The following is a 12,805-nucleotide window of genomic DNA, read 5'->3' as shown; positions in this document are numbered from 1 at the left end:
CAACTAGAACTCAAACTCGGTTCTGACTTCAAACCTCATCCTCATTCCTCTGCTTCCTTACCATGCCATATCAAATCCCCAGAGCCATAAGGCCTATGAAAACGAAGTGAAAGGGAAGGTTCAGGCATTCATTCAGAACATTTTAAATGCTAATTGCCATTGATTTATAGGTTCTCTTTCTCTTTCCTATCTTTAATCTTAGAGCTGTTTCCTCAAGAAAATGAAGAGGGAAGGATGGCTCGGAGAAAGCTAATCAGAGGGAAAATGTCACTCTGTAAAGAGTAAAAAATTTAGGATGATGATACGATCTGGGAAAAAAAGGCATAGTGAAGACCACTTAAAAACAAAAAATAACCTATGAAGGTGCATGCTATTTCCCCAGAGCTAAAAAGATAAGTGAAATTGTGTTTGAACTCTTAAGTGGAGGTGAAGCAGAATTTATTAGCCACCAACCACATGAGTGATTATGAAGCAACTGAGAAACAGGTAACATTTTTTCTCATATGGACAAAACTTTCTAGAATATTATTTATGATGAGAAATGAAGTAGCATCTAAAGCAGTTTATAAATCTACCAGAATATTAGAATCACCTGGGACCTTTGAACATCCTCATGCCCAGGTCTACTTTATTTATTTTTTTGTAGAGATGGGGACTTCAACTCCTGGTCTCAAATGATCCTCCCACCTTGGCCTCCTAAAGTGTGAGGATTACAGGCGTGAGCCACTGCGGCCAGCCCTACTAGGTCTGCTTTGGACCAATTAAATCAATCTCTGGGGGTGGAGCCTGGGCCTTAGTATTTTTAAAAATTTTCCTAGGTGGTTCTAATTAATAACTAGAATTGAGAACCACTGACTTACACAGTGGGATCTCATTCCTGGCTACATTTGAAACACTCAAGCCCCCAGCCCTACCCCAGAAAATTCCAAAGAATTGGTATGAGGTGAAATCTTGGCACCAGTGTTTTTAAAAAGCTTCCTTAGTGATTTTATGTGCAGCTGGAGTTGAGAACATAAAAGCAGTAATTCAAAATTTGGGGTGGGAGAAGGTATAAAGGAAGGGGAAGCTCTTCAGATACTCTGCCCAGGCCCTCCTGTTCACTCCAGCAATGCCCAGAATCACTGCTGCTAATGGGAGAAAGGTTGGGATGGACAGTTACATTGAACAGCCAGGCAGTAAATGAAGAACTTTTTCTAAGGGGGGTTGGAGAAAAGTAGGAAAAGTAGAAATTGCCAAACTTGCTTTTAGAACTATTTATTCTTTTTTTTTTTAAATGGTGTTTTTTAAACACCAGCATCAATAAGACAAAAGAAGACATCTGTTTTCCAATTAGCTGTGTCAGTAGATTCCATTCATTGTTTGTAGTTCCCAAACAGCTTTAAAAAAAAAAAGTTTTTCAAATTTGCATACAAGTCATCTAAAATCAGTAACAACTTGATCTAGTTTAGAAACATGAAAGGAAAGAGTATTGTTCACTAAAGCAGATCTCTTTTGGGTAGATGGACCATCACAAAAGAAGCTCTTATATGCTTTTCCCACTCCCATCCCAAGTCCACCCTCCCACCAATTGTATTGTATAAATCAATAAAAAGCAAAGGTTCCAGAACAACTGAAAGAAAAATAATTCCAAACTAAGCAGAGTGAATTTTCCATTGGGAATGAAGACTCATGGGAAAAGGTAGCCCAGCCCATAACTCCTCCCTGCTGGAACACACACCGTAGGTGTAGGAACTGCCTGTGAAGCCCATTAGAACACACTGGCTCTCAGGAAGAGAAAAAGCTGCATTACAAGAAAAGTTCTCAGGACTTTAGGAGTTCTTAGGGCTGTTATTTCAGAGCTATTTATTACTGTTATTACAGAGCTCTTGTTATTTCAGAGCTACTATAGCCCATGGTCACAACCAAGAGAAAGAGGCAAAGACTGCTGTTTCCTTTGATGAGGGGAAAGAGGTCCAGTCCCTTCCAAATGCCCCAGGACGTGGCACAGTAGGGATGTCATCCAGCCCAGTTATGGATCTGCACCATTTGAGGTTATAGTATCTTCATCTTTGTGACACAATTGCTGTTAGCTGAAATTGTGATTTTCTTAAATTTTTTCACAGATCAATTAAAATGGTTTTTTTTTGTTTTTTTTTGACAGAGTTTCGCTCTTATTGCCCAGGCTGGAGTGCAGTGGCGCGATCTCGGCTCACTGCAACCTCTGCCTCACAGGTTCAAGCAATTCTTCTGTCTCAGCCTCCCGAGTAGCTGGGATTACAGGCACATGCCACCATGCCCAGCTAATTTTTGTATTTTTAGTAGAGATGGGGTTTCATCACATTGGTCAGGCTGGTCTCAAACTCCTGACCTCAGGTGATCCGCCTGCCTCGGCCTCCCAAAGTGCTGGGATTACAGGCGTGAGCCACCATGCCTGGCCTAAAATGCTTTCTAGAAGGGATTCTTCTGGACCATTAACCACGCCCCCAAAGGAAAACCACACACACATTATTTAAGTACTTTCCATCTTCCTAGAGAAATTTAGTTGCACTGTTGACTCCTTCCCTAAAGGGGAGGATTGAGGGAGACCTCTTCTTTTGCAAAATGCAATATAAAAAGCCAAGTAAGCAATAAACAGAAAACAAAAGTGAGGGATTTTTCTTGGGTTGTTTGGTTTGGAAGGGGAGGTGCTATGGAGGTTACTGTTGTGACATGTTGCTTCGAAATCTATAAACCACACAACAGGAACAACTGTTTTTCTGTTTTCTGTGACAAGGAGTACTGCAGGGACAACCTCACCCAGAGTTGCCTGCATGATGGTGCAAACATCTTCTCCAGGCTATTCTAAAAGTAACAGGTATTCCTTCAAAGAAGCTGGCAGTGGAAGGCCCTTCACTGCATCGGGGAGATACTGGAGTCCCAGGCTACGGCGCACGGCATAGCGAGCGAGTGTTTTTAGAGTTCCTGGAGCTGAGCACAGAACAGTCAGTTTTTCACATAGCTGCGGGTCTCTGGCCACCTCTCGTGGCATGGTGCCATTTTTCCTCAATTCAAAGTGTCCAACAGCTCTGTGGAGGAGCTCAAAGCAAGAGTCCTCTTTCTCTGTTCCAAGTCCCCTGACTAGCAGAGCCACCAGGCGGGAGATGGGTGTCTGGCCTATTAGGTTGATGACTCTGACCTCTGCGCCATAATCCAGAAGGATGCTGACACTCTCAAGATTTCCCTTCATGGCAGCCCAGCTGAGCGGTGTATCATTGTTGTAATCCAGGGCATTGACAGAGGCCCCACTCTCTAGGAGAGCCCGCACACACTCAGCATTGTTCTTAAAGGCTGCCCAGTGAAGTGGGGTGTCTCTATTGCCATCCAAAGCATTGGGGTTTGCACCATACTCCAACAGGACCTCCACACAAGCCTCATCTTTCTCTGCTGCATAGTGGAGGGCTGTTCGGTTATACCCATCCAGGGCATTCACCTGTAAAAAGGGAGGAACTATTACAGTAGACAGACTACTGAGAGGAAGACAGGACAGCAGCAAAGAAGCTTGCATGGTTACCCACTACCTTTGCTATGCAGTGCTCTGAACAAGAGGGTCAAACAAGCAACTCCCAGGGAGTCCTGGTGATAAAGATGAAGATATGACAGGAACTTAGGAGCAAAAAGGAAAAGAACTGTCCTCGAACACTCAACACTATTATGTGACTGACTAGCTGGTCTGCATTATTTCGGTTTTTGCTGCAGTGTTCATTTATCTATTCATTAGAATCTCTACCACAGAGTAACGGGTAAGGCAGGAATAGAGGAAGTCTAAGTCCCTGTAACTGCTCTGAAAGATATTACTGGAAAGCTGCTTGACTACACAGAGTTTTGAATTATTTTACTTATCCTGACCCTTTCTGTACCCTGTGGCTAATGTAGCAACCAAACTGAAAAACATAGCTTTTGCTAAGTTCTTTAACCATACAGAGAAGTTCAAAATGTTAGAATATAAGTCAGACCTTTGCAAAAATATGCTGTGGGTTCACAAGAGAACCCAAATGAAAGCATGTGATAGGAAGAGCACAAATCTCTCAGTGCTGGAAAAGCAGCTGGCTTGCTGACAGTCAGCATCACCTGTAGTTTTTTTCTTCAAATTTCCAAGTAGCATATTCCCTCATTAATGAAAAAAAAAAAAAAAAAAAAACCCTGAAACATTTAAGTAAATTCAACCTTTTATTTGGCCAAAACCTATCTTAAATACCACTTCTTAAGTACTTTAAGTACTTTTAAGGGTACCTTAGATTTAATCAGAGTTGAGGGATCTCTGCATTTATATCTCCTGGATAGACAATAAGCAATGAGAAGATTAAATGGAAATATAAACAGCCCCTACAAGGTAACCTTCCTGAAGTGATGGTCAGTGACAGCTTAAGTTAAGGAGAAGAAAGGCAAGCAGAGTATCAGCACCATAAAATGGGGGCAAGCAGGGTGGGGACAGAAAGGCAAAAGAATGAAATCCTTAGATCATTTTATATATTTACCATTATTTTCCTTAATATTGGCTATGCCAACATTACCTTGAGTTAGAAGTTCAGACTGGAGGAGGAAAGAGATGGAGGAGTGATGGGGAGAAATTCTAAGAAAGCATGAAGCTCAAGTTTTAGTGAATCATTAATGTGAATGTGTTAAAAAATATTACCTCGGCTCCTTTTTCCAGAAGTAACTCCACACAGTCAGCATCTGACACCATACAGGCACAGTGCAAGGGCTTCAGTGTGCCATGAGTGCAGTTCACATCTGCTCCCTGTGGGCAGAAGACAACTGCAGTCAGTGCGCTCAGCTCTGGCTTGCCCAGCAGGACAGAATTCAGAACTGAGTCCAGGGGACAGCGAGTTCTAACTCTCACTATTTTATAGATACACTGCTAGTTCCTTGTTTCCTTTTCTATTAATTAATATTATGCCCATGTCCAGGCCAAAGGAGTACACTGAAGATGAAGGAAAGTAACTGTTAATTCCTTAGATCAAGTTACTAAATTTCTCCACAAGGGAGGCTGCCAGATGGTCACCTGGACATCACTGAAGACATAATCTTATGTATCAAAGCACTGGAAACCTTATCATCAGGCAGGAAAGCTGGGCCAGCAATCCACTTTCTATGGCCACCATGCTCTGAAAAAGTAGGAAAGTGCGTCTGTCAGACTGAGGCCAGAACTGGCATGCATGCTCTTTTGGCCATTCAGCAAATGACCATCACTAATAGTGGCATCATCTTAACACTATTTTTCCTTTTTTATAAACATCTTCAAAGTAGCCTCTTGGTATCAGCATTCTTTACCACCTAGCCTTTGCTAGTGCTTCTATTCAAAATCAAAGGAGAGGCCAGGCACAGTGGCTCACACCTGTAATCTCAGCACTTTGGGAGGCTGAGGCAGGCAGATCACCTGAGGTCAGGAGTTTGAGACCATCCTGGCTGACATGGTGAAACCCAGTCTCTACTGAAAATACAAAAACTAGCCGGGTGTGGTGGCAGGTGCCTGTCATCCCAGCTACTCAGGAGGCTGAGGCAGGAGAATCGCTTGAACCTGGGAGGCGGAGGTTGCAGTGAGCCGAGATCGCACCATTGCACTCCAGCCTGGGCGACGAGCGAAACTCCGTCTCAAAAAAAAAAAAAAAAAAATCAAGGGAGATAGAGATACCAGTCAGACCAAAGTCACTGAATGACTCAGCAGCAGAGCTAGAATTAGAATGTGACAAGGTTTCTACCGCGGAGTCTTCTGACACCACTTTTGCTCAGAATAAGCTAACACTGCATGACTTTTCCTTCTCCAGTTGTGCCCAATAACTCTGAAGCAGCTACAGAGATGCAGGCTATAAATGACGAGCCTGAAGTCTTAGCATATACACAAGTAACCATCTGGATGCATTTTCTGGTGATCAAAAAATTACTCTAACTTCTCTTCAACAAGAAAAATAAATAGAAGAGGATAGTAAAGACCTTCTAGGATACTAGTCATATAACAATTATTGAAGGGCCATGATTAAACATCAGATGGTTAAGGTGTTTTCTTAAACTATAATTACCATGCATTTTAGAGGCTGATATCCTCTACAGAGCTAGAAGTGGTGGCTGCTTTTAACATAGAATGTAAGTAAAAATCTCTCCATGTAATTATTATAACCCAGGTATGAAGAAAGTCTCACAAGGATTTAAAAACCACCTCCGTAGCCAGGCACAGTGGCTCACACCTCTAATCCCAGCACTTTGGGAACCCAAGGCAGGTGGGTTGCTTTAGCGTGGGAATTCAAGACCAGCCTGGGCAACATGGTGAAACCCTGTCTCTACAAAAAATAAAATAAAATTAGCTGGACATGGGTGGCATGTGCCTGTAGTCCCAGCTACTTGAGGGGCTGAGGTGGGAGGATCACTTGAGTCCGGGAGGTCAAGGCTGCAGTAAGCCTTGTTTGCGCCACTGCACTCCAGCCTGGGTGACAAAAGTGAAGCCCTGTCTCAAAAAATAAAAATAAAAACCACCTCTGCTTTGCTCACCTCCTCCCTTAATAAAACATGTATAGAAGACTTTGAGCTCAATGGATTACATATGCATCATACTCAGATATTTTACAAAGAACATGCGATTAGGGTTATTGAGAACATATTCCATGAAGAAAAATATCAGATACACAAAGTGAAAGGGAGAAGGGAAGCGAAGCAAACATAGGGGAAATACATTTTAATGATCCAGTTAATGCAGTTAGCAAAATGTAAAAACTCCCTGTGATCTTGGGTTGAGTCAAAGCTGCAAATCTGTGATCCATGAGGATTTACAGAGCTTTCCCACTTCACATCACAAGGACTCTCCTGTCAATACCAGCACACTCACCCCTCTGATGAGGTCCTCTACATTATCATGTGGGAAGGAACGGATGGCAGCAATTGTTCGGATTAAGCGCTCTGAGAGAGAGTATTTGCTCTGAATGCTCTGCATAATATACCACATACTGGAACTCATCAAGGCTCACAGCGTTCACATGCTCCAAACTGCCTGAAACAAAGAAGTTTTCGGCATATACAATATCACTGAGCACACCTGTCTTTAGGGTTAGGTGTTCTCTGAGGCCTTCCCAATACTCAAAGCAGATTTCAAGGAGTGATTAATACTACTTTCATAATCATAAGGAATTGGATTATAATAGTTGCCTAGGGAGTTGGATAAACCTGGACACAAAGGTTCTACTCTAACCTAGTCTAGCACAAGATTTCCCCAAGAGGTACTAAGACCCCCATGGAGCTCTGTGTGGTTTGCAAACAAGACTAGGCAAGGAATAGGATTTTTAAAAGGCTGAAGAGGTCACAAAACATTATTTTCCTTCTTTGAATTTTTGTGGTTTTTATGATCGGCACCACCACTAAGTTACTTATAACACTGGGCCTTGCAATAGAGTTATGTACATATTGTTTCTCCATCGAAACTGTAATCAACTGGAAGGCCAGGACTTTGTCTTCTACTTTTTCACCCATGTAAGGCCAGCCACAGAATCTCACAAAAGGTAAGTATTTAACAAATATTGGTTGGTTGACTGACTAAACAGTATAGAAATGATTGTTATGTGTGAAAAGAGAGGAAGAAGGCTATGGAGCAAATATATCTATCTTACTAATGAAAAGTCATCTGAAATATTTTCAAATGTCTTCAGAAGAGGAAAAAAAGGAAATATTTGGCCGGGTGTGGTGGCTCACGCCTGTAATCCCAGCACTTTGGGAGGCCGAGATGGGTGGATCACGAGGTCAGGAGATCGAGACCATCTTGGCTAATGTGGTGAAACCCCGTCTCTACTAAAAATACAAAAAAATTAGCTGGGCATAGTGGTGGGCGCCTGTAGTCCCAACTACTCGGGAGGCTGGGGCAGGAGAATGGCATGAACCCGGGAGGCAGGGCTTGCAGTGAGCCAAGATCGCCTCACTGCATTCCAGCCTGGGCAACAGAGCGAGACTCTATCTCAAAAAAAAAAAAAAAAAAAAGGAACTATTTGAGGTAATATTCTAAAATAAGGAAGGAAAGCAAAAGTATAACTACCCTGGAGTCATTTATATAAAACTAGGAAAAAATTAAAGTTCACAATAATGAAATGTACTTTCAGTTTTAGGAAAATTTGCAGATTTTAAAATGAGTTAAAGGCGGGGCGTGGTGGCTCACACCTGTAATCCCAGCACTTTGGAAGGCTGAGGTGGGTAGATCACCTGAGGTCAGGAGTTCGAGACCAGCCTTACCAACATGGTGAAAGCCCATCTGTACTAAAAATACAAAAAAAATTAGCTGGGCATGGTGGCGCACGCCTGTAATTCCAGCTACTCGGGAGGCTGAGGCAGGAAGACAGCTTGAACCCAGGAGGCAGAGGTTGCAGTGAGCTGAGACTGCACCACTGTACTCCAGTCTTGGCAACAGGGTGAGACTCCATCTCAAAAAAAAAAATAAAATGAGTTAAAATTTTTAATAATTGGCTATTCGTGACAACTGAGAAATAGACTTTGGTGAAATATATGTTGAAACCACAATAGGACAGAGTTCTAGGATGGAAGAAGAAAATAATGCAATATACTTCAATTCAACTTAAAAGGTTTGGCTGTATAAGAGACAAGAGTTAGGGACCATTTAAAATTACAGCCAATAAGGTAGAGCACTTCTATGAAGCAATACATATCAAAAACAATAAAGAAAATATAATACACAGTATCAGCTCTCTAGGTGCAACTGCTTAGGAATCTGTGTTCTTACTATAAGCTCTTTGGGAATAATGATACTGATTTTTTCAATAGTACCTGAGCACATGGTAGGTTCTTAACATCTGTTGAACCAATGTAAAGTTTATTACTTTAGATCCTAAGAAATTCAAGACTTGAAATAAATAAGCACATTACCCATATGAAATTGTTTTGGTCATTTAATAATATATAATGTTTTGGTGGGGCGCGGTGGCTCACACCTGTAATCCCAGCACTTTGGGAGGCCGAGATGGGCAGATCACTTGAGGTCAGCAGTTTGAGACTAGCCTGGCCAACATGGTTAAACCCTGTCTCTACTGAAAATACAAAAAAGCCAGGCATGGTGGTGTGCACCACCTTTGGTAGTCCCAGCCACTTGGGAGGCTGAGGCAGGAGAATTCCTTGAACCTGGGAGGTAGCAGTTGCAGTGAGCTGAGATTGCGCCACTGCATTCCAGCTGAGGTGACAGAGTGAAACTCCATCTCAAAAAAAAAAAAAAAAAATGTGTGTGTGTGTGTGTATATATATATATATATAATCTTCTGCTTTTTCTTTTTTTTTTTTTTTGAGGCAGAGTCTCACTCTGTCATCTAGGCTGGAGTGCAGTGGCACTATCTCGGCTCACTGCAACCTCAGCCTCCTGAGTAGCTGGGATTTACAGGTGTGCACCACCACGCCCGACTAATTTTTGTATGTTTAGTACAGACAGGGTTTCACCATGTTGACCAAATTGGTCTCAAACTCCTGACCTCAGGTGATCCACCTGCTTTGGCCTCCCAGAGTGCTGGGATTACAGACATCAGCCACCATGCCCGGCCAATTTTTGCTTTTTGTGATTGCGTATCCCTTTATATATTATATACTCTAAATTCTGACAGTTTCTATTTTGTGAATCAGTAGCCATTTATATTAGATGTAAATTCTATTAAAAGAATGCAAGTAAAAATATTCATATGTATCGATAATTCAAATTAGGTATTTTTCTCCCCTGTTACCATGCACGGATAAGCTGACACAATTGTTTATATGTCTCTATGACATTTTCTAGATAGTTCAGATTTGGCATATGTTTTAATCTCTCCAGTAGCCACGAAACTGCTCTGAGACAAGTATCTGTATCTTATAATTATTTTGTTTCAAGGAAAAAAAAAAAGAAGTGCATTTGAGTTGGTAATTCCAAGAATGACAGCAGAAGACAGAGCATCTAAAGCAGGAGGCTTGGACCAAAGTGGTTCTGTTGCCTGTAATCCCAGCACTTTGGGAGGCCAAGGCAGGAGGAGCTCTTGAACCTGGAAGTTCAAGACCAGCCTGAGCAACATGGTGAGACGACCCCAAAACCCAACCGTCTCTACAAAAAAATTCAAAAATTAAAATAAATAAATAAAGTGGTTTTGTTAACCATTTCTGGGCCATGATAATCTGATGAAACTAAACCCTGCACTCATTTCCCGGGCGCTCTTGGGCTCCGGGCTAAGAATTCCTGAGAGTATGGTCAGTGGTCTGCTGCTGCCTGGAGGCTCCCAGTAAAGGAATGAAACTTCAGGGCAGATTGACAGCATTCACTGTCAGGAATGGTCAAGGAAAGCTAAATTCGATCTCACTAGACAGCAGCCCATGTACGGTGTGATCCCCTTGGAAGGCCCTTTCCTCTGCCAGAGCTGAAAGCCCTGTCTCCCTCGTTTTCTTTTGCTACGGGATCCAGAGAAAACACCAAAGGGCATTTATTGCGAAGCTGGGGGAAAAAAAAAAAAAAAAAAAGCAAAGTGAGAAAGAGAAGACACAACAGCTCTGATGCGAGGGAGGCCTCGGCCCCGCCCCCTCCCGCCCCGGGAGAACCCTGGCCGAGACTGCAGCGCCCCTAATCCCACCGCACCTGCTGCGGGAGGGCTCGCGGCAGCTGTCTCTCTGAGGCTAGGGGGCGGGGAACAAGGGCACGAAATGCAAGGACGTGCGGTGTCACTTTCCGCACGGGCTCTAAACAGATCGCAGCAATCCCGGCAGGTCTGGTACTGAAAGAGAATCACGCAATTTGCGCTGGGGGGCCTCAGACGCGGACCAACTCCCTCTTCGATCTGCCCCCTAAGGCCCGGAAATAAGTCTCAGCCTCGAGAACTAGAGCCCTTCGACCGGAGAGTAGAGGAAGCGTTATTGGGCGTGGTACCCTGGGTTAGGAAACCTGGCTGTAGACCCGCTCCAAGGACCGCACTCACCGAATTGCTGGGCTGAGGTGGGCGTTGAAAGCCGCTGTCAAGGCGTGACCCGGAAGCAGAAGCTGTCGGGGGCAGGCCCTCTGTTTACAGGACAAGAAGACCAACTAAGATGGGCGCCTGCGCACTGATGAGTGTTCGTCAGCGGGGCGCGCCTGCGCAGACTTGTGCGGCAGCTTCCGTCCTCCAGAGGCCTAGTTAGGGGGTTACTTTCACCTTTTACGCAGAGGCTTTGCGCGCAGGCTCAATGCAGCGTTCTCGGCCACAGCCGCAGGGTTCGGGTCTTGGTCCTGCAGCGGGGGAAAAAGAGCTCGGGAACCCTGAGTGTTGGGCCGATTCTATATGGTTGCACCTGCGTGGACCAGGCCAGCAGGGGGTCCATCCACAATGGTTCAGTTGCTTAGGAGACTAAACTCTTAATAAGAAGTGTCTTTGACAAAAATACTTACAGCATTATTCATAATGGTGGAACGAATCTATGCTCCTTAGAACCCTCCTGTACATGTCCACCCTCCTTCAAGTAAACCATATCAAAGACAAACTCAACCACCCAAGAGGTGTAGTATTCTAAATGTAGAGGAATAAACGACCTTTATTTATAACTCTTATTAGGGTTACTGAAACTTCCCATGCAAAAACATGACACCTCTGAGTGACAGACTTTCTGTGCAAAGCATAAACATTTTGAAGTCCGCAGCACAAGGTGGTGGTGCATGGAAGGAGTGAAGCAGCCCATTCAGGCAGACTGCAAGAGTTGTGGTCTGCCCGGTAGCCTGTTTACCCAGAGTGCCCCACACCTACTCCCCAAAGCTTGTTCTAAGCAACCAAATCTAACCAATTAGAAATTTAAAGCAGGCCCAGACAGTTCATGTACATCAGTGAGAGGATGGTAAACTGAAAGCTCATGACCTGGTCTGGGGAGTGAGCCTCCTTTGAGCTCCAGACTCAAAGGAATTTTGCCAGGTAGGAATATGCCCTCCACTTCCTGCCACTGCACCATGGTGAGATTGTCCATTTTTTCAAAAGAAGCTGAAATACTTTTTTTAAAAAGTGAATTTTTCGAAGTTGCAAATGCTGGCAATGTTTTTTATTATTATTATTATTATTTATTTTTGAGATGTAGTTTCACTTCTGTTGCCCAGGCTGGAGTGCAATGGCGCGATCTTGGCTGGCTGCAACCTCAGCCTTCCGGGTTCAAGTGATTCTCCTGCCTCAGCCTCCTGAGTAACTGAGACTACAATCACCTGCCACCACACCTGGCTAATTTTTTTTTTTGTATTTTTAGTAGAGATGGAGTTTCACCATGTTGGCCAGGCTGGTCTCAAACTCCTGACCTCAGGTGATCCAGGCCACCCTCCTCGGCCTCCCAAAGTGCTGGGATTACAGGCATGAGTCACCACGCTGGACCACATCTCTCAAATTTCTTGGTTGGGAAATGCTGAAGTATATAAATTCTGGGAAACCATCAGCATCTTACAAACGTAAGAATGAGTGGAGTCTCCCAGGGAGTGATAAAATAGGCTCTTAATACAGGTTACTTTACTTATTTATTGAAAAACTGAATACACTTTTATGTTACATAGTGTGCAACTGAGTATATGCAGAAAATTACTCTATATCACACTCATGATCAATATCCTCTTATTTCCATTTGGCATGTCATCGAAAACCTAGCCCATCACTTAGCTAAAAATCACATAAAAGTCCCCTAGAGAAATCAAACTAACTTTTTTCCCCCCAAACAATAGATCTCATCTTTATTAGTCAAATCAGTACCTGCTGATAGGGCAGTGGAGTAAGCCTGACAGTGATATTCATTAACGAAGAAGACAAAATTCGTGCTTTCAAGTATAAAGATAAACTTTGAATGGCAGAGAGCCTAA

At 43.3% G+C, this 12,805-nt stretch overlaps 1 protein-coding gene across 2 annotated transcripts; it reads right to left on the bottom strand.

The window, feature by feature from the left end:
• Nucleotides 1-1,238: 1,238 nt before the first annotated feature.
• On the bottom strand, nt 1,239-11,062 carry ASB8 (ankyrin repeat and SOCS box containing 8). 2 transcript variants are annotated; one of them, XM_003252221.3, is made up of 4 exons: nt 10,926-11,062; nt 6,836-6,997; nt 4,652-4,756; nt 1,239-3,448 (listed from the first exon to the last, which is right to left on the bottom strand). In XM_003252221.3, exons 2-4 carry the CDS (start codon nt 6,962-6,964, stop codon nt 2,816-2,818), a joined length of 867 nt encoding a protein of 288 aa, XP_003252269.1. In that variant the 5' UTR covers nt 6,965-6,997; nt 10,926-11,062; the 3' UTR covers nt 1,239-2,815. The 2 variants fall into 2 exon arrangements, with proteins under 2 accessions (XP_003252269.1, XP_012363892.1); XM_012508438.2 differs by having other exon boundaries at nt 6,836-6,993.
• Between the last annotated feature and the right edge of the window lie 1,743 nt (nt 11,063-12,805).

Source organism: Nomascus leucogenys, chromosome 8, assembly GCF_006542625.1.
Source record: "Nomascus leucogenys isolate Asia chromosome 8, Asia_NLE_v1, whole genome shotgun sequence".
Taxonomy (NCBI): domain Eukaryota; kingdom Metazoa; phylum Chordata; class Mammalia; order Primates; family Hylobatidae; genus Nomascus; species Nomascus leucogenys.
The sequence above is the reverse complement of the archived record's forward strand: the minus strand, read 5'-3'. Positions and strand labels throughout refer to the sequence as shown.

Excerpts from the sequence above, each read along its gene's own strand:
- ASB8 (XM_003252221.3), bottom strand. The coding sequence starts at position 6,964 with ATGAGTTCCAGTATGTGGTATATTATGCAGAGCATTCAGAGCAAATAC. Across the intron at positions 4,757-6,835 it reads TAGAGGACCTCATCAGAGGG|GGAGCAGATGTGAACTGCAC; the intron begins GTGAGTGTGCTG and ends TTCTGCCCACAG. Across the intron at positions 3,449-4,651 it reads TTCTGGAAAAAGGAGCCGAG|GTGAATGCCCTGGATGGGTA; the intron begins GTAATATTTTTT and ends CCCTTTTTACAG.